Source organism: Melanerpes formicivorus, unplaced genomic scaffold (genome assembly GCF_026170545.1).
Source record: "Melanerpes formicivorus ecotype bairdi unplaced genomic scaffold, bMelFor1.0.p_v2 SCAF_4, whole genome shotgun sequence".
Taxonomy (NCBI): Eukaryota; Metazoa; Chordata; class Aves; order Piciformes; family Picidae; genus Melanerpes; species Melanerpes formicivorus.
The window spans coordinates 38,408,445-38,429,236 of record NW_027142356.1 but is presented as its reverse complement, the minus strand read 5'-3'; the positions used below and the strand labels follow the sequence as shown (position 1 = coordinate 38,429,236).

The 20,792-nt window shown below is 49.4% G+C and overlaps 1 protein-coding gene across 3 annotated transcripts in view; it reads right to left on the bottom strand.

Moving 5' to 3' along the window:
- Positions 1-9,733: 9,733 nt before the first annotated feature.
- Positions 9,734-20,792, bottom strand: part of PDGFRA (platelet derived growth factor receptor alpha) — a 44,033-nt gene continuing 32,974 nt past the window's right edge. For 2 of the 3 annotated variants that reach the window (XM_068137702.1, XM_068137701.1), the window contains exons 17-23: positions 19,752-19,867; positions 18,007-18,129; positions 16,677-16,788; positions 14,448-14,547; positions 13,809-13,914; positions 12,656-12,891; positions 9,734-11,730 (exon numbers count right to left, since the gene is read on the bottom strand). In XM_068137702.1, coding sequence (XP_067993803.1) covers positions 11,583-11,730; positions 12,656-12,891; positions 13,809-13,914; positions 14,448-14,547; positions 16,677-16,788; positions 18,007-18,129; positions 19,752-19,867 — 941 coding nt within the window. In that variant the 3' untranslated portion in view covers positions 9,734-11,582. The remainder of the gene's footprint in view (positions 11,731-12,655; positions 12,892-13,808; positions 13,915-14,447; positions 14,548-16,676; positions 16,789-18,006; positions 18,130-19,751; positions 19,868-20,792) is intronic. The other variant, XM_068137703.1, reaches the window with a different exon arrangement.

The following is a 20,792-nucleotide window of genomic DNA, read 5'->3' as shown; positions in this document are numbered from 1 at the left end:
CCTGAACCTCCCCTGGGACAGCTTGGAGCCTTCTCCTCTGCTCCTGTCCCTTGACACCCAGGAGCAGAGGCTGCCCCCTCCTCACTCCAGCCTCCCTTCAGGGAGCTGTAGACAGCAAGGAGATCTCCCTCAGCCTCTTCTCCAGCCTGGGCACCCCCTGCTCCCTCAGCCCCTCCTCTAGCTCAGGTTCTCCAGGCCCTTCCCCAGCCTCATTGCCCTGCTCTGGACAGGCTCCAGCCCCTCAATGTCCTTCCTGGAGTGAGGGGTCCAGAGCTGAACACAGCACTCGAGCTGCGACCTTCCCAGTGCTGAGCACAGGGGGATGGTCACCTCCTGGCCCTGCTGCCCACCCTGTTTCTGACCCAAGCCAGGATGCCTTTGGCTTCCTTGGCCACCTGGGCACTGCTGGCTCATGTTCAGTCAGCTATCAGCCACTACCCCCAGGTCCCTCTCCAAGCTGCAGCTTTCCGACCACACCTCCCCAGGTCTGTAGCTTACCACGGGGTGGTTGCGACCCAGGTGCAGGACCTGGCACTTGGCCTTGTTGAACTTGACACAATTAGCCTTGGCCCATGGGTCTGAGCTGTCCAGATCCTGCTGCAAAGCCTCCCTGCCCTCTACACAGCCACCCAGCTTGGTCTCATCTGCAAAAAAACAATCACAGCACTGTCAGGGTTGGAAGGGGGCTCAAGGCTCAGCCAGTCCCAACCCCCCTGCCATGGGCAGGGACACCTCACACTACAGCAGGTTGCTCACAGCCACAACATTTCCCTAGCTCCCACATCAATACAGCAGCAATTTCACTTCCCACAGCACCCAGCACTTTGCATCTCAAGCAGACTGTGAGCAAAACAAAAACTCAGGCTCTGAAAGCAATCAGTCAATGAGCTCACCAATGCACTTGGTCTGAACACAAACACACCCAAACAGGCTTGCTGCTGGGAAGCCACTCCATGGCAGTGCTGCTGCTGGTAGCACACAGGTGCTTGGCTTTGCCTTCAGCAAGGAGGCTCTGGTTTCAAAGCCTTACCTTCAGCAAGGTGCTTCCAATTTCAAATGCCCTGAAGCAAGCATTTCTAAGGCTTGGGCATCAGGTGGCACATGCTGCTGCTGGCAGTGCAGTGGCTGCAACCTGCAGAATCACAGGCTCACAGGATGTCAGGGGTTGGAAGGGACCCAAAGAGATCATCCAGTCCAACCCCCCTGCCAGAGCAGCACCACAGAATCCAGCACAGGTCACACAGGAACACATCCAGATGGGGCTGGAAAGGCTCCACGGAAGGAGACTCCACAACCTCTCTGGGCAGCCTGCTCCAGGGCTCTGGGAGCCTCACAGGGAAGAAGTTCCTCCTCATGTTGAGGTGGAACCTCCTGTGCTGGAGTTTCCATCCATTGCTCCTTGTCCTATCCCAGGGAGCAGCTGAGCAGAGCCTGTGCCCTGCCTCCTGACCCCCAGCCTCAGATAAACATTTATTAAATCCCCTCTCAGTCTTCTCTCCTCCAGGCTAAGAAGCCCCAGGTCCCTCAGCCCCTGCTCACCAGGCAGTGCTCCAGTCCCCTCAGAAGATGTCTTTGCTGAGGCCACTTGGTAGAGCTGGAAATTACAGCTCAATTTTTGGGTCCCCAAGCCTTGCCTCCAGTCCTGGCACAGTCCTGGGTCAGCTGCTCTGCTAAATCCCATGGCCCTTCGGACAAAGCTGGCAGCACTGCTGTGGGGAAATGATAAGGCAGGTGATGCTCCTGCTGGCAAGGAGCAGCAGGGCTCATGGCAAGGTGGATACAGCAATGCCTGGCACATCAAATTGCAGCAGGGGCTGGAGCAGCTCTGCTGTGAGCACAGGCTGAGGGAGCTGGGGCTGTGCAGCCTGCAGAAGAGAAGACTCCGGGGGGACCTCAGAGCTGCCTGCCAGGACCTGAAGGGATCCTGCAGGAAGGCTGCAGAGGGACTTCTCCTCAGGGTGTCTGCAGACAGGCCAAGGGGGAATGGTTTGAAGCTGAGGCAGAGCAGGGTTAGAGTGGAGCTGAGGAAGAAGTTGTTGAGCAGGAGGCTGCTGAGACTCTGGCCCAGGCTGCCCAGGGAGGCTGTGGCTGCCTCCTGCCTGGGGGTGCTGAAGGCCAGGCTGGATGAGGCCCTGAGCAGCTGAGTGTAGCTGAGAGATGTCCCTGGGCATGGTGTGGAGGTTGGAGGAGCTGAGCTCTGAGCTGCCTTCCAGCCTGAGCCATTCCAGGATTCTATGATTTGGAGCAGCTTACAGACTTGAGCCACCCCTCAAGCCAGCACATCTCCTGGGGTTTGGAGTTTGGGGATCTAACCACATGCATCAGACTGGTCCCAACTTATACATGTGGGAGGTTTTTAATAGCACAAAGGGAGATGAATCCAGCCCTCAGCTCAGGAGTGCTCCTGGCTCCTCATCTAACATCAGCACAACACTGAAGCTACAAAAGAATGAGTACAAAGGAGATGGATGTGGTCTCAGCTGAGCCTGGGGAATCTAAGGTCTCGCTCCTCACCATGTTTAAAGTCATGTTTTCATCCTAAACCCCTCCCTCTCTCCTCTAGGGAAGTTTTCTGAGGTAGAAGGCAGAGTGTCCTTCAGCTCCATCAAGGATTCCATGGCAGTTACCAGTGGATTTCCCAGCTTGGAGGAACTTGGGCTGTGTGCTCTCACACAAAGTGGGCAAGGCTGGCCCAGGAAATTCCCAGGCAACCTCCCTGGAGCTGATTCAGTTTTCCCTTTGGTAAGAGCAGACTTGAGCACATCTATTTCATCCTTAAGGAGGGGTGTCAATCACAAGGCTCATCCTATGGAAAGCTATGGCTAGCAGAACAGGATCAAAGTGCTTCCAACGAATACACCTGGAGCTGATGGACATCCTCCTGTGGGAGGGCATTGAGTGTCTCTTTACCTCCTGTTGGAGAGCATTGAGTGTTCCTTTACCTCCTGGTGGAGGGCATTGAGTGCTCCTTTACCTCCTGTGGGAGGGCATTGAGTGTCCCTTTACCTCCTGTGGGAGGGCACTGAGTGTCCCTTTACCTCCTGTTGGAGGGCACTGAGTGTCCCTTTACCTCCTGTTGGAGGGCACTGAGTGTCCCTTTACCTCCTGTTGGAGGGCACTGAGTGTCCCTTTACCTCCTGTGGGAGGGCATTGAGTGCTCCTTTACCTCCTAGTGGAGGGCATTGAGTGTCCCTTTACCTCCTGTGGGAGGGCATTGAGTGTCCCTTTACCTCCTGTGGGAGGGCATTGAGTGTCCCTTTACCTCCTGCGGGAGGGCATTGAGTGTTCCTTTACCTCCTGTTGGAGGGCATTGAGTGTTCCTTTACCTCCTGCAGCTGTAAGGTCTCCAGGTGCTCTGCCTCTGCAGTGGCAGCACAGCTGCCCTGCTGTGGAAACAAAACCCCAGAAGGGAGGAGGAAAAGGACAACTCTCTGACAGATTTTTGTCTGATGCTTCCATCTTGTGGCCAGCTCAGAAAGGAAAACCTTTGCCTCCCAGTTTCGGAGGAGGCATTAAGAAACACCAAGAAAATGTGTCCTAAATCCTTGTCTCCAGTCATGTGGGCAGGGATGAGGGGGGTTGGGAGTTAGGTGAGTTTGCCCTTGGAAACCAATCAAACATCAGTGCCAGCAGAGGAAGTGCTGCTGGTGCCTCCTCTGCTGCCCACTGTGCTTTGACTTCACTCAAGCTGTGTTGAGGGGTTCAGGACAGAGATGGGGCTGAGCTGGCAAGGTCACAGCTCCACAGATTGCATTGGGCTGGAAGGGAGCCTCAAAGGTCATCTTGTCACCCCCCCTGCAGTGAGCAGGGACACCTCCAGCTGGGTCAGGCTGCCCAGGGCCGTGTGAAGTGCTGAGCCCAGCCCTGCCCCTTGCTGCAGGCATTGGTGGTGGGACTCCCAGGGTGTCTGGACTCTGCTTCAGCTGCCAGCTTCACAGAGCAGCCCAGGTCCATGAGGTGACTTTCCCTCTTAGTTCCTGAGTGTATGAAAGTCTTTCCTGTGACCTTTCCCAGCACACAGCTCCTGCACCCACAATCTCCAGCAACGGGGGCAAGGTGAGGGGACACAACTGTCTTGCTGAGACAGTTGCAAGGTTCTCAGAGCCACTGAGGGCATCTTAGGGTGGCTGCACAGCTTGCTTTTGACTGATGAGCCTGCTGCTCCCCTTTGCAACACTCATAGCAATGCAGGAGCTCAGTCAAAGATCTGTTTGCATGCACTCACACGTGTGCTCATACACTTGTGCCCATGCAAATCTGGAGTCTCTTGCATGGGGCCCTTGTGGAAAGCAATTCCCTACATTTTCCTTCCCATCCCAGCCAGGAACCCCATCTCTGCTGCTGTGGGCACAGCACAGCTCTTCTCTCCTGGGTAGACTGCTGCTGCCACCAGTCACAACCACAGAATCACAGAAGCATTCAGGTTGGAACAGTCCCTCATAATCACCAAGTCCAACCCAGAACCCCACTCTGCAAGGCTCACCCCTAAACCATAGTCCCAAGCACCACATCCAAACCACCTTCAAACACATCCTCTATCTCCCTGCCCAGCACATTCCAAGCCCTGACCACTCTTGCTGGGAAAAACTTCTTCCTACTGTCCAGTCTAACCCTACCCAGTCACAGCTTGAGGCCATTGCCTCTTGTTCTGTCACTAATTACCTGGGAGAAGAGACCAGCAGCAGCCTCTCCACAGCCTCCTTTCAGGGAGCTGCAGACAGCCAGGAGGTCTCCCCTCAGCCTCCTCTCTTTCACACTAACCAGCCCCAGCTCCTTCAGTTGCTCTCCATCAGATTTCTTCTCCAGGCCCTTCCCAGCTTCCTTGCCCTGCTCTGCCCTGGCTCCAGCACCTCCACATCTCTCTGGTGTTGAGCTGCCCAGAACTGGGCACAGCACTCCAGGTGTGGCCTGAGCAGAGCTGAGTGCCAGGGGACAATCCCCTCCCTGCTGCTGCTGGACACAGCATTGCTGATCCCAGCCAGGATGTCAGTGCCCTCCTGTGGTGTATGTCTGGCCTTGAGACAGGGAGCAAGACACTGTGGAGGACTCCTGTGGACACTTGGGCTGTGGTTAGCAGTGGGTTAGGCTTTTGCCCAGCATAGATCTACTCCTACAACAGTGTGAACACACTCTCTGAGCTCTCCAACATGATCACAGAGCTGTCCCCTGCACACAGGAGACTGCATTCCTGCTCTGCAAAGGGCAAGAAGGCAATGGAGAGCTGAATCTCCATCCTCCCCATCTCCAAGTGCTGCAAGAGATTTTTGGTACCACCACCTTTGACCATGCAGAGCAGGAATGGGGAGTCCAGCAGTCCTCATGTCTCACACAGCTGCTGAACCTCCAGAAGAGCAGGAGCACAGCCAAGCAGGACAGAGAGGAGGACACAAGCATTGCTATGCTGCTTTCCCAACCCCCTGGGTGGGGGCAGAGAGTGCTGTGTCTCCTTGTGGAGGTGTAGCTCCTCTTTGGCAAGAATGCAAAGGAGAGGAAGCTCCTGGAATATTGCATCCAGTTCTGGGCTCCCCACTTCAGGAGGGACAGGGATCTGCTCTAAAGAGTCCAACAGAGAGGTACCAGGATGCTGAAGGGACTGCAGCACCACCCTGTGAAGAGAGGCTGAGAGCCCTGGGGCTGTGCAGGCTGGAGAGGAGAAGACTGAGGGATCTGATCAATGTCTATCAATACCTGAGGGCTGGGGGTCAGGAGGGAGGGGACAGGCTCTGCTCAGCTGCACCCTGGGATAGGACACGGGGCAATAGATGTAAGCTGCAGCACAGGAGGTTCCAGCTCAGCATGAGGAGGAACTTCTTCCCTGTGAGGGTCCCAGAGCCCTGGAGCAGGCTGCCCAGAGAGGTTGTGGAGACGTTCAAGACCATTCTGGATGTGTTCCTGTGTGACCTGTGCTGGATTCTGTGGTCCTGCTCTGGCAGGGGGTCGGACTGGGTGATCTCTTTGGGTCCCTTCCATCCCCTAACACCCTGTGAGCCTCTCAACTTGCTCTAACTCTTACCCAGAGCAAAGGCCCCCGCATATCTTTCTTCAACAAGTAGTTTTGAACTCCATGTTGTGCCTACCACCACTCCTGCCTTTTCCTCAACCATTTCACACCAAGCCTCCCTCTTGGAAACATTTCCCTTTTTCCCCCTCTTCTTTTTCTTTTTTTCTTTGTTTTTTTTTTAATATAATTTTTTTACTTTTTTTTTTAAACTTTTTTCCTTCGTTTACTTCGTTTTTATTACTTTCTTGGTTACTTCTTTTTTTAACTTCCTTTTTTTTTACTCATTTTTTATTACTTTTTTTAACTTCTTTTTTTACTTTTTTTTAAAATTTCTGTTATTTTTATTACTTTTTTTTAACCTTTTTTATTTCTTTTATTTTTTTACTTCTTTTTTTAACCTTTTTTACTTCTTTTATTGGTACTGTTTTAACATTCTTTTTTACTCTTTTTCTTTTTTACCCCTTTTCTTTTTTACCTCTTTCCTTTTTTACTCCTTTTTTTACTCCCTTTCTTTTTTACTTCTTTTCTTTTTTGCTCCTTTTCTTTTTTACTCCTTTTTTTACTCCTTTTCTTCCCCTTTTCTTTTCCCTCCTTTTCTTTTCCCCCCTTTTCTTTTTCCCCTTTTTCCCCCTTTTCTTTCCCCTTTTCTTTTTCCCCCTTTTCTTCCCCCCTTTTCTTTTCCCCCTTTTCTTTCTCCCCTTTTCTTTTCCCTTCTCTTTTTCCCCCTTCTCTTTTTCCCCCTTCTCTTTTTCCCCCCTTCTCTTTTTCCCCCTTCTCTTTCCCCCCTTCTCTTTTCCCCCCCTTTTCTTCCCCCATCTTTCCCCCCCTTTTCTTTTTCCCCTTCTCTTTTTTGTCCTTCTCTATTTCCCCCCTTCTCTTCCCCCTCTTTTCTTCCCCCCCTTTTCTTTTCCCCCTTTTTCTTTCCCCTCTTTTCTTTTCCCCCCTTTTCCTTTTCTCCCCTTTTCTTTTCCCCCTTTTCTTTTCCCCCTTCTCTTCCCCCCCTTTTCTTTTCCCCCCCTTCTCTTTTTCCCCCTTCTTTTTTGTCCTTCTCTATTTCCCCCCTTCTCTTCCCCCTCTTTTCTTCCCCCCCTTTTCTTTTCCCCCTTTTTCTTTCCCCTCTTTTCTTTTCCCCCCTTTTCCTTTTCTCCCCTTTTCTTCTCCCCCTTCTCTTTTTCCCCCTTCTCTATTTCCCCCCTTCTCTTCCCCCCCCTTTTCTTTTCCCCCTTTTCTTTTTCCCCCTTTTCTTTTCCCCCTTTTCTTCCCCCCCCCTTTTCTTTTTTTCCCCTTTTCTTTTCACTTCATTGTTTTCTTTCTTTCTTTCTTTTTTTTTTTTATTATTATCATCCATTTTTATTATTCTAAAATATAACTTTTGGACATTCAAAGTGCAACAGTTAACGTGCCTGTGGAATATATCACAGTAAAACAAAACAAAACCGACGACAACAATAACAACAACAGCAACAACAACAAAAGAAAGACCCCCAACCCCCCCACCCCACCCCAATTATAAACAGAAGGCAGTGATATAGCTGTCATAAATGTTTTGGCAGTATTCTAGAAGTCTATATAAAAATACTTATATACATATTGATGTATAACATCACCATATCTCACGTCCTTCCTCGTGTAATTAGGACCTTTTTGTACAAGTTGCAGCCCACCCCCCGCTCCCCTCCCTCCCTCCCCCCCCACCCTGCCATGAGGAACCGGTTGGCCGTTCCAAATCTCAATGAGAACAAAAGCCTTAGCGCTGATTGTCGTTCTACACTTGCCGTAGTGAAAGGGTTGGGAATATCTCTTCCAGTGGCTTCTCAAAAATTAAGCCATAAAAGCAAACCAAACAAACAAAACCCCAAGGCTGTAATACTGATCACGTCGCAGGGCTAAACCAATCGTCCTCTCTCACGTTCCTCCCTCTCTAAGAAACCCTTTTTCTCTGCCTCTCATTCCAGTTGCCAGGCCAGCTTCTCTGATTGCAAGCCTGCAGTGAGCTGGGTTTGGCTAGACCCCCCCCGCCAGTTCTTGTGCACGGTGCTCCTGCCTTGAAGCATCACCGTGCACCGGAGAGCGAGCCACGTCCACCGGTAGGGTCTAGCCCCGAGATGCTCTGCGAGATACAGAATGAAACCAGGGAGGGGAAGGGGAGACCGCAGGAAAGTGTCCTTAAATTCCAGTAAGTGGCAGAATAAACCATGCTGGGGCTACTCTTCCAAACCCTGAAGAACACGAGGCCATGTGCAAAGAAAAATATGCAGGTGACCTTCCTCGCCTGATGTGAACGTGCAGCCGTCGCGCTTACACCTGCGAACCGAGGCGTGTGTGGTCTCAAGTGGCCATCCGGAAAGCTGGGACGTCCCAGAGAGAATTTGCATTTCCTCGAGTCGTAGTTCATAGCTGGAGGGAGACTCGGCATTGTCTCCTTTGTCCCGGCTCTGTCCAGAGTCTTTGTGTTTCACAGTTGTCACCGCACGGAGCCCAGCGAGGGGGGCCCGGCTCAAAGCACAGCTCCCGGCAAGACTCCCGGGAGTCTTCAGCGGGTGACTTTAGGAAGCGGGGGATGCTGCCATCACTCCTGGCTCCTTCTGATTGTCAGCCTCCACCAGGGTTGAAGACACAGGTGCCTTGCCCCAGGTCCTTGTCACACCTTGCAGGTGGCCACAGCCAGGTGACATTTTGATAAGGCAGACCCAGGATGATTTTCCTGTGGCGCTGACAAGAACACATTTGCTTTCCTCTGCTCCCCAGCCAGTGAAGTCGAGGGGACTCGGGTAGCTTTCCTTAGGGCTGTTTGAGTTAAACCATAGTTTGACACTGCTGGTCCTGTTTCATTCTTTTTTTCTCTTCTTTTGTGCTTCCTAGGACAAATACTGCAACAGAGGGATGAGTTTGCACTGCATTTGCATGGGCTGTGGCTCAGCACACCCTTGGAGGCACTCATCAAGCTGAGTTAAGGTTGAGTCGGGAAGTTGAGCACCAGGAAGGATGGGACCCTTGGCAGGGATGTACCTTTCTTTCACGTGGAAGTCTTCCAAAGCATTATACCTCAACACCACACTGTCCAGGGACAGCAGGAACCACAACACTTTCTTTGCATCAAATGGTGTCCAAAACCAAACCAAAACAACCGCTCTTGCAGGCTCATTTTCATGCACCTCCTGCCAAAGAGAAAGGACTTTTGGGAAGCAGTTACCACTTGTAGTCACAGATAGTAGTCAGAGTTTTCTCTTCCTGTTTATACCTGAAAGCTAAGAGCACAACATTGGCTGCAGCACTAGCTCTGCTTGTTTAAACTTGAGCTTCCAGGCTGGGAGAGACGCCTTGGATTCAACTATCAAATGGATTCTTCCTCACAGCTCACCCCAAGGATGAGATTTCCTTTGAGTAGCCAGGAGTGGGGGGATTTGCTGGGGCTTCAGCTTGAACCTGCCCTTCTCCAGCATTTTGAAGAGCTGCCAAGTAATTCTTCACTCAAAAGAGGAGGAAAAACAAATTCCATCATTTCTGGACCTCACTTCAGCAGAGGGCAAAACCAAAAATTGCTTCTAGGCTGGCTGAGCAGCAAAGCTGATGGTAGAGCCCCCCAAAAATCTTCACTCCTTTCTTTATTGATTTCTTTCTATCTGAGCAGCAAAGCTGATGATAGAGCCCCCAAAAATCTTCCTTTCTTTATTGATTTCCTTCTATCTGATTAACAACACTGATGATAGAACCCCCAAAAATCTTCATTCCTTTCTTTCTTGATTTCCTTCTATCTGATCAGCAAAACTGATGATAGAGCCCCCCCAAATCCTCATTTATTTATTTCCTTCTATCTGATTAACAAAGCTGATAATAGAACCCCAACAATCTTCATTCCTTTGTTTATTTGTTTTCTTCTATCTGGTTAGCAAAACTGATGACAGAACCCCAAAAAAAATCTTCATTTGTTTATTTATTTCCTTCTATCTGATGATAGAGCCCCAAAAATCTTCATTCCTTTATTGATTTCCTTCTATCTGATCAGCAAAGCTGATGATAGAACCCCCCAAATCTTCCTTTCTTTATTGATTTCCTTCTATCTGATCAGCAAAGCTGATTATAGACCCCCCCAAGATCTTCCTTTCTTTATTGATTTCCTTCTATTTGATTAGCAAAGCTGATGATAGAAACCCCCAAATCTTCCTTTCTTTATTGATTTCCTTCTATCTGATCAGCAAAGCTGATGATAGAACCCCCAAAATCTTCCTTTCTTTATTGATTTCCTTCTATCTGATTAGCAAAGCTGATGATAGAACCCCCAAAATCTTCCTTTCTTTATTGATTTCCTTCTATCTGATCAGCAAAGCTGATGATAGAACCCCCAAAATCTTCCTTACTTTATTTCCCTCTGATTAGCCAAACTGATGATAGAACCCCCAAAATCTTCCTTCATTTATTTCCCTCTGATTAGCAAAGCTGATGACAGAACCCCCCCCCCAAAAACCTCTTCCCTTTGTTTCTCCTTTTATTTCCTTACTTCTTTTCTCCACATGAAAGTAAATTTTTACCTAAGCAGAGCTGTGCAGAGCTGCCCACCCACCCCCCAAAAAAATAAAGGGGAAAAAAAAACTAAATCAAAAGAGAATTGGTTCATGAAAGATATTTTCAGGTCAGAATTCTTGGGGGGGAGGGAGGTTGTTTGGGTTTGGTTTTGGTTTGTTTTCCTCCTACTTCAAAACAAAATCAGTTTCTTGAGGCTGTGCTTTTGCTGAAGGACAATGAACTGTCAAACACATACACTTAGTGTTACTGAAAGCAGTAGTAGTAGGATTATCTTGAACACAGCTACCTCCTAGAGTTAATAAAGGCTCCTCTAACACCTATGATAGACTGGGGTTTAATCATTATTATCATCATCATCATCATCAGTATTATTATTATTATTATTATTCCCCTTTACTTGTATTAATGGTAAAAGAAAATAAGTAACATGTTTTGTAGTACCAGTTGGTCCCTTGTGGTTCTAGACCTTTCATTAAGGTTGGTTGGGTTTTTTTGTGGTCCAAAAGTGGTTTTTTTTAATGCATCTTCATCACTTCACATCAGAGTTCAACAGCAGCTGACGTTGAGATCGAGGGAGGAGGCGCACGGGATCCAGGAGCGAGCTCTCTTCTCTCCCACCCGTGGCCTGAGTCCGATGTGCACCTCGAAAGATCCTTGAGCAGAGAGTTATTTACATAATTACAAGGGTGAAGTATTGCTGCAGTGGAATTCCATCCTTCCAAGTCATTAGAATGCCCTTGAAACACAAAGCTGCTTCCCTTTGTGGCCTTTTTTTCCCCCTCCGTCCTCCCACCAGTTCGAGCGGCAAAAGAAGGCTGAGATGCTACCGAAGGGCTGCAAGAAGCAACACGAACAAAAGCCGTCTTCCGCCTGTCTCTTCTCATTCCCACTGGGGCTGAGTCCTCTGCCCAGCACCCTGAGTTCCTCTGTACAAATCCACCTCCTCTTCACATCCTTGACACTGCCATAAAGTGGTTTATTTTGTCTCTGTGGAACAGAAGTCTGCAGACCCCGCAGTGAGCTTCTCCGTGAGCAGAGCTGGAAGGTGTCCGTGAGCTTACAGGAAGCTGTCCTCCACCAGGTCTGAGGAGTCAATCCCAATGTCATCCATCATGTCAATGTCCTCAATGGTCTCATCCTCTCTCTTAATGAAAGTAGAGCTACTGGAACCAGTTTCAATGGCGCTCTCTTCAGATGTCTGGGAACTGGAAGAGAGACAAACATCTCAAAGATGAAATACAGAATTAACCAGGCTGGAAAAGCATCGAGTCCAACCTATCACCCAGCAACATCTAACCAACTCAACCATGGCACCAAGTGACTCAGCCAGGCTCTTCTAAAACACCTCCAGTGATGGGGACTCCACCACCTCCCTGGGCAGCACATTCCAATGGCCAGTCTCTCTTGCTGGGAAGAATTTCATCCCAACATCCAGCCCAAACCTCCCCTGGCACAGTTTGAGACTGTGGCCTCTTGTTCTGGTGCTGGGTGCCTGGGAGAAGAGACCACCCCCCGCCTGGCTAAAACCTCCCTTCAGGGAGTTGCAGACAGCAATAAGGTTTCCCCTGAGCCTTGTTCCCTTATTTTCACCTGACCTCCCCAGATGTATCTGCAGGAGGCTCCAAGAAAGCTGGGGAGGGACTTTTGAGGGTGTCAGGGAGGGATAGGAGTGGGGGGGATGGAGCAAAGCTAGAAGTGGGGAGATTCAGATTGGATGTCAGGAAGAAGTTCTTCTCCATGAGGGTGGTGAGAGACTGGCACAGGTTGCCCAGGGAGGTGGTGGCAGCCTCCTGCCTGGAGGTGTTTGCAGCCAGGCTGGATGTGGCTGTGAGCAACCTGCTGTGGTGTGAGGTGTCCCTGCCCATGGCAGGGGGTTGGGACTGGCTGAGCCTTGAGGTCCCTTCCAGCCCTGACAGTTCTGTGATTCTATGATCCTGAATGTTTCTGTGATCTCTGACTCTCCTGTGGCCAGCCATACCACCATATTTACATGAGACCTTAGCAAGAGAGCTGAGGAGCAGAGTTAAGGAACCCATGTGGAGTTAGGGTGCTCAAAAAGTGTTCATGGGCAATGCCAACCACGACCCCAAACTGTGCCCAAGGGCCACACGGCCTTTAAACCAGACCCACCTGTGCCTGTTCCTTTTGCCAAGCTCATCCTCAGACACAGGGTCGATGTCAGGCAGGGGGATGATGTACCCACTGTCAGCACTCAGCCTCTGCTCATCAAATCCACTCTCCCTGTCCTTCAGCTTGTCCTCGTTCTTGTAGGTGACCCCGATGTAGGTGTTGTCGCACTCCCCTCTCATGCGTGTGACAGCTGGGTGGTCGCTTTTCAGGAAGTCCAGGTGGATCTTCTCATAGCTCTGGAAACAGACATTTGAAAGCCCTCATTAGATGCTGATCACTGAGGCTGCCTTCCTTCAGGTGGGGTTGGAACTGGATGGTCTTTAAGGTCCCTTCCAACCGAAACCATTCCGTGAATAACATAGTTGCCTCTAAAATTGTACATAGAGGGGGGAAACAGAACAGAGCAGAGCAGAACAGAAGAGAACAAAACAGAGCAGAACAAAACAGAGCAGAGCAGAACAAAACAGAACAGAGCAGAGCAGAACAGAACAGAGCAGAACAGAACAGAGCAGAACAGAACAGAACAGAGCAGAAAAGAGCAGAAAAGAGCAGAACAGAACAGAGCAGAACAAAACAGAGCAGAGCAGAACAGAACAGAACAGAGCAGAAAAGAGCAGAAAAGAGCAGAACAAAACAGAGCAGAACAAAACAGAGCAGAACAAAACAGAACAGAGCAGAGCAGAACAGAGCAGAGCAGAACAGAACAGAGCAGAACAGAGCAGAGCAGAACAGAACAGAGCAGAAAAGAGCAGAACAGAACAGAGCAGAACAAAACAGAGCAGAGCAGAACAAAACAGAGCAGAGCAGAACAAAACAGAACAGAGCAGAGCAGAACAGAGCAGAGCAGAGCAGAACAGAACAGAACAGAGCAGAGCAGAACAGAGCAGAACAGAGAACAGAGCAGAACAGAGCAGAGCAGAACAGAGCAGAGCAGAACAGAGAACAGAGCAGAACAGAGAACAGAGCAGAACAGAGCAGAGCAGAACAGAACAGAGCAGAACAGAGCAGAGCAGAACAGAACAGAACAGAACAGAGCAGAACAAAACAGAGCAGAGCAGAACAATGCAAAACCAAACCAAACCATGACCAAACCAAGACCAAACCAAACCAAACCAACACCACCAAACCCCCCAGAAAATTCCAAAGAGCAAACCTTTTTGTACTCTCCAGGCAACAAGCTCTCCACAATTTCACTCAGATGGTAAAAAGAAGGTCTTTTCTCTGGTTCACTGTTCCAGCACTTCACCATGATCTCATACCTGCAGGAAAGATGGAAATCAGTTTAACCAACTGGAAACAGAATGAGGTTTCACAAGAGCAAGACCCTGTGCTTTGGTCACAACAACCCCAAGCAACGCTGCAGGCTTGGGGCAGAGTGGCTGGGAAGCAGCCTGGTGGAAAAGGATCTGGGGGTGCTGGTGACCAGGTGGCTGAGCATGAGCCAGCAGTGTGCCCAAGTGGCCAAGAAAGCCAACAGCATCTGGGTCAGGATCAAAACCAGTGTTCAGCAGGAGTAGGGCAGTACTGGTGCCCCTGTGCTTGGCTCTGGTGAGGCCAAAGCTTGAGTACTGGGTTCAAGTCTGGGTGCCACCGCATGGGAAAGCCACTGCGGTGCTGGAGAGTGTCCAGCGAAGAGCAGCGAGGCTGGGGAGGGGCTTGGAGGGCATCATATGAGGAGGGTCTGAGGGAACTGGGGGTGTTCAGTCTGGAGAAGAGAAGGCTGAGGGGAGAAGCTGAAGCCAAAGCCAAAGCCATGTGGGAAGCAGCGTGGGAAAGCCAAGTGCAGCCTCACACTTCATTGGTAGCGTGGTCAGGCTTGGCCATCCGGTATCCGCTCTTGATCTTATTGTAGAAAGTGGAATCAACCATCATGCCAGGATATGGGGTGCCTCCTGTGGGGGGAAGAGAAGGAAAAATGCTGCTCTGTACTTGACTAGCCATGCAGAATTCCCAAGCTCTGCCTTGCTCTTCATGTCCACAGGTGCTACCATCACCCTTCGATCTGCCTCCAGGGTTAATCTTTCCCAGCCAACGTTTCACGTCAGAGCTGTTCCCCTGGCCACGTGAAGCTGTGATGTGAGGTGCTGGCTAGGAAAGGCTGAAGTAGGTAGTGTTTAAAAAGGGGGAAACAAAAGAAATGAAATAAATCCCCTGACAGTGTTTCTAAAATGCACTGACTGGGCACAGAGGGTGGGTGGTAGCTGGGACCAGATGATCAGCCTGCACTTGACAGCTCTGTTCTGTCCCTGATTTTGTGCCACCTAAGGCACATCACTTGTCCTTGGCACCTGCACAACAGCTGAGTGAGGTGGCCTGAGTTACTCATCTCATCTTGGCTTCAAGGGCAAAGCCTTAGTGTGATGCAGTGCCCTCCATAACCCAGGCCTTCCCACTGGGGCAGCTGGCTTTAGACAGCAGCTAGCAGGTCAGATGTGTGGGTTGTAGAGAAATGTGGACTTGCCCCCTGAGCTGGCACTGTTAAGTGATCATCTGAGGCCACAGCATACAAGACACCACTGCACTCATGCTCAGTTGTCACTCATGTGTGAAAGGCTCACTCAAGGTGAAGTCAGTGTGGCAGCAGGCTGTCAAAGCTGACTGCTGAGGTTATGTTTTGCTTTCTGAGGAAGACCAGGTGGAGCAGGCATGCTACAGCATTACTCCAGAAACCTCAGCTCTTTCAAAAGCAGGATCTTCACCTAAAACTGGCCCTTCAAAACCTGCCTTACAGATAGGGCAGTGAGCACAAGCTTAGCTGTGCCTCAGTTCCCAAGTGCCAATCCAGTGCCTCCCAGGGTTGCTGGGGGTATGGATATGTACAGGATCCTGTGATGCTTGTAGATTACAGCAATCAATACCATGAAGAGTAGTGCAACTATATGATAAGTTCTAGCAAATGACATTAAAGTTGGGATTGCCATGGGGCAGTGGTAAACCCCACAGAAGCATGATTAATTCTGCTGAGATCAAATCTGGGCAACGCACTGCTGGAGAAGCAGCCCAGCCACCAGCCCAGGAGCAGCATTAATGAGGCTGAGCAAAGAGCCAGGCTGCTCCCAGCTGGGAGCTGTACATCCTCTGGGAAAAAAAGGGGGAAAGGGGGGGAAGAAAGGGGGGGAAAAGGGGAGACAGGGGGGAAATGGGAAGACAGGGGGAAAAGGAAAAAAAGGGGGGAGAGGGGAGGAAGGGAAAACAGGGGGGGAAGAGGGAAAAGAGGGGAGGAAGGGGAAAACAGGGAAAGAAGAAAGAAGAGAAGAAAGAAGAAGAGTAGAGAAGAAGAAGAAGAAGAATAGAGAAGAAGAAGAAGAATAGAGAAGAAGAAGAAGAAAGAAGAGAAGAAGAAAAGAAGAAGAAAAGAAGAAAGAAGAAAGAAGAGTAGGGAAGAAGAGAGGAGAAGAAGAAAGAAGAGAAGAAGAAAGAAGAGAAGAAGAAAAGAAGAAAGAAGAAAAGAAGAAAGAAGAAAGAAGAGTAGAGAAGAAGAAGAGTAGAGAAGAAAGAAGAGAAGAAGAAAAGAAGAAAGAAGAAAGAAGAAAGAAGAAAGAAGAAAAGAAGAAAGAAGAAAGAAGAAAAGAAGAAAGAAGAAAGAAGAAAGAAGAAAGAAGAAGAAAAGAAGAAGAAAGAAGAAAAGAAGAAGAAAGAAGAAAAGAAGAAGAAAGAAGAAAAGAAGAAGAAAGAAGAAAAGAAGAAGAAAGAAGAAAAGAAGAAGAAAGAAGAAGAAAGAAGAAAAGAAGAAGAAAGAAGAACAAAGAAGAAAAGAACAAAGAAAAGAAGAAAGAGGAAAAGAAGACAGCAGAACAAACCCAAGAAGAAGTATGTTTCAAAAAAGAGAAGAGATCTCTGAGAGAGGATGGACATTTCTCTTCACACCTACCCCAGGCATCTGAAAACCCCTACAACAGAGTAAGTAGCAGTTGATTTCACAGCTCTATTTTTACAGCAGGATTTGAAAATCTTCCTGTGGAACAGCTTGAGCTAGGAAAGCTTAGTCACCAGCACAGGAGAAAATGTTCACACTACTTACCCAGAGAAAAGATTTCCCAGAGCAGAATGCCATAGGACCAGACATCGCTCAGCGTTGTGTACAGGTTGTCAAAAATGCTTTCAGGTGCCATCCACTTCACTGGCAGGAAAGTCTGTAGCCAAAAACAAAGGAAGGAAAGGAGAAAGGAAAGGAATGAAAGAAGGAAGGAAAGGGAGGAAAGGAGAAAGGAAAGGAAGGAAAGGAGAAAGGAAAAGAAGGAAAGGAGAAAGGAAAAGAAGGAAAGGAGAAAGGAAAGGAAGGAAAGGAGAAAGGAAAGGAAGGAAAGGAGAAAGGAAAGGAAGGAAAGGAGAAAGGAAAGGAAGGAAAGGAGAAAGGAAAGGAAGGAAAGGAGAAAGGAAAGGAAGGAAAGGAGAAAGGAAAGGAAAGAAAGGAGAAAGGAAAGGAAGGAAAGGAGAAAGGAAAGGAAAGGAAGGAAAGGAAGGAAAGGAGAAAGGAAAGGAAGGAAAGGAGAAAGGAAAGGAAGGAAAGGAGAAAGGAAAGGAAGGAAAGGAGAAAGGAAAGGAAAGGAAAGGAAAGGAAGGAAAGGAAGGGGAGAAACAATGAAGGAAAAGGAAAGGAAAGGAAAAGGGAAAAGGGAAAAGGGAAAAGGAAAAAGGAAAAAGGAAAAAGGAAAAAGGAAAAAAGGAAAAAGGAAAAAGGAAAAAGGAAAAAGGAAAAAGGAAAAAGGAAAAAGGAAAAAGGAAAAAGGAAAAAGGAAAAAGGAAAAAGGAAAAAGGAAAAAGGAAAAAGGAAAAAGGAAAAAGGAAAAAGGAAAAAGGAAAAGAGACCAAACCACACAGATTAGTCATTAAAGAAGTGCTTCTCAGTAGTTTTGTGCTAGTCAGCATTGCATGCACTACACAGCAGAGATTGTGCTGGGATGGGAGGAGATGTGAGCTAGAGGCCAATTTAGACTTGAAGAGCCATGGTGCCAAATCAAAACACCACAGCTCACATGGGAAGGAAGATGTGCTGGATGGGAGGAAGAAATTCCTCCCAGCAAGAGAGATTGGCCCTTGGGATGTGCTGCCCAGGGAGGTGGTGGAGTCAGCATCCCTGGAGGTGTTTAGGAAGAGCCTGGATGAGGCCCTTGGTGCCATGGTTTATTTGATCAGGTGGTGCTGGGTGGTAGGTTGGACTTGGTGATCTCCAAGGTCTTTTCCAGCCTGGTCAATTCTGTATTCTGTGATTTGCAGAAGGAACATTTCCCTTCTCGGGAGTGTTCATCCCAGAGGGTCAGTTAGGGAAGGGAGAGAACATCAAGCAGCATTTCCAGCTGAGACTTCTCATTTGGGTTGCAGCAGAGCTGAGGAGGTGAAGAGGTACCTACACTGCCCTTGGAGACATAGTTGGAGTCGTGCATGATGTCCCTGGCCAGCCCGAAGTCGCAGATCTTCACAATCTTGCCTTGAGCCAGGAGCACATTGCGAGCTGCCAAGTCACGGTGCACACACTGCAGGGAGAGAAGGAAAGCTGGTCAAGGAGCTGCTAATCCCACCTGGGCCATTTCCCTGACAAAAAAAACCTCTGTTGGCCTTCTAGACATGGTTTTGACAAGCCCTTCTGCTGAGCAGGCACCTGCATTGCTGCAAGAACAGGCAGCAGGGCTGAGACCCAGCAAGGGCTCCTGCAGACACACTGCGGAGGGGAGAAGACAAAGGCGCTGCCACCACTCCCCTTCCACCCATCATGGAGAAGAAATCTGAGGAAGAGCAACTGAAGGAGCTGGGGATGGTGAGTTTGGAAAAGAGAAGGCTGAGGGGAGACCTCCTGGCTGTCTACAGCTACCTGAAAGGAGGTTGTGGAGAGGCTGCTGCTGGTCTCTTCTCACAGTGATAGACCAAGAGGCAATGGCCCCAAGCTACAGCTGGGTGGGTTTAGACCTGGACATCAGGAAACATTTTTTCACAGGCATTGGAATGTGCTGGTCAGGGAGGTGGTGGAGTCCCCAAGGCTGGCTGTGTTTGAAGGTGGTTTGGATGTGGTGCTTGGGGCTATGGTTTAGGGGTGAGCCTTGCAGAGCAGGGTTCATGGTTGGACTTGGTGATCCTGAGGCACTTTTCCAAGCTGAATGTTCCTGTGATTCTATGTACTAATGATATGTCTGTGCTTCTGACCATGCTGGTCTGTTGCTGTAGGGACCTTCCAGCCAGACCCTGCCTAATCCACCACCATCTCTGGCACCCTGACTCCATGAATTCTGTGGGCTGCATGAGGAGAAGAGGGCTGGGGTTGGTGGTTGGACTGGCTGACCATTGGAGGTGCCTTCCAACCCAGACCATTCAATGGTTCTGTGATGATTCAGCCCAGAAGGCAAATCACATCCTGGTCTACATCAGGTGACTCTGTCACGTTACTCAGCTCTGGTGAGACCTCACCTGGAGTACTGTGTACAGGTCTGGACCCTCAATACAGGAAGGACATGGACCTGATGGAGGGGGTCCAGAGGAGGGCCATGAAAATGATCAGAGGGTTGGAGCAGCTCTGTTATGAAGCCAGGCTGAGGGAGCTGGGGGTGTTCAGCCTGGAGAAGAGAAGGCTCCAGGGAGACCTAATAGAGACCTTCCAGTACCTGAAGGGGGCTACTTCTAAGAAGGCTGGAGAGAGACTGTTTGCAAAGGCCTGCAGGGACAGGACCAGGGGCAATGGCTTCAAACTAGAGCAGAGCAGATTGAGATTGGATGTGAGGAACAAGTTCTGCACCATGAGGGTGGTGGAAAACTGGAACAGGTTGCCCAGGAGGTAGTTGAGGCTCCATCCCTTGAGATATTAAAGGGGAGGCTGGACAGGGCTCTGGACTCTAGTTGGGGATGTCCGTGCTGAGTGCAGAGGGGTTGGACTGGATGAGCTTTGGAGGTCCCTTCCAGCCTGGACCATTCTCTGATTCTATGATTCCACAATTCTGTGACTCTCTGATTCTGTGATTCTCTGCCTGCTGCTTTTATTTCTCCACCCATGGTGATCTCAGTTGCCAGGTGAGTGAGAAAGCTGCCTACAACCCCCCACAAGAATATGCTACTGATATCAGCTGCTAATGAAGAGGCTTTTGCTCTTTCTTCCATTTTTCTTACTTACATTTTTCGAAGCCAAGAATTCCATTCCCCGTGCAACCTGGTAGGTGAAGCTCAGCAAATCCAGCAGGCTGAGGCCCTCTGAACTGTCATCTGAAAGAAGGTTTTTGACTTCTGATTCTATTGGAAAAGAGAGAGGGGGAGGGGGGGAAGGTGTTTGTGCTGTGGAGTGTGCAAGCAGCATCCATTTCCCCTCCCCACCATGATTCTGAGCTGATGCTTATGAGGTGTTGGGTGACAGGTTGGACTTGAGGATCCCTGAGGTCTTTTCCAACCTTATTGACTCTATGGTTCTATGATTTCAGCAGAGTTCCCATGACCAAAGCAGACTTTTCCTGACATTTAACCACTTTTACCATCTGCAGCAGTCACTGACACATGCTGCTGCCTAAACACACCCAGGATTAAGTAGAGAGTTTAGGGTTTCTCTTGTCTGTGCTTTGTTGGGTTGGGGTTTTTTTTTTCCCCCTGTGAGGGGAGGCTGAGGGAGCTGGGGTTGCTTAGCCTGGAGAAGAGGAGGCTCAGGGGAGGCCTTCTCGCTCTCTACAACTCCCTGAAGGGAGGTTGCAGCCAGGTGGGGGTTGGCCTCTTCTCCCAGGCAAGCAGCACCAGAACAAGGGGACACAGTCTCAAGCTGTGCCAGGGGAGGTTTAGGCTGGAGGTGAGGAGAAAGCTCTTCCCAGCAAGAGAGATTGGCTATTGCTGCCCAGGGAGGTGGTGGAGTCACCATCCCTGGAGGTGTTCAAAATAGGATTGGATGTGGCACTTGGAGCCAGGGTTTAGTCATCAGGAGGTGTTAGGTATTAGGTAATAGGTTGGACTGGGTGATCTCTGAGGTCTTTTCCAACCTGGTTGAGTTGATTCTATGGAAAGGTGAAGTCAAAAAGGTTCACTGAAGTGTTACTCAGGTTTCTTACACCACTCAGTGTGTGGTACAAAAAAGCCCCCAAAACATTTATTTAGAGGTAGTGCCTTCATTAGGTTTTTGCTCCTTTGCTCCTGCTGAGCACTGCTATGTATCCCAGCAAGAATTCTCTGGGGCTAA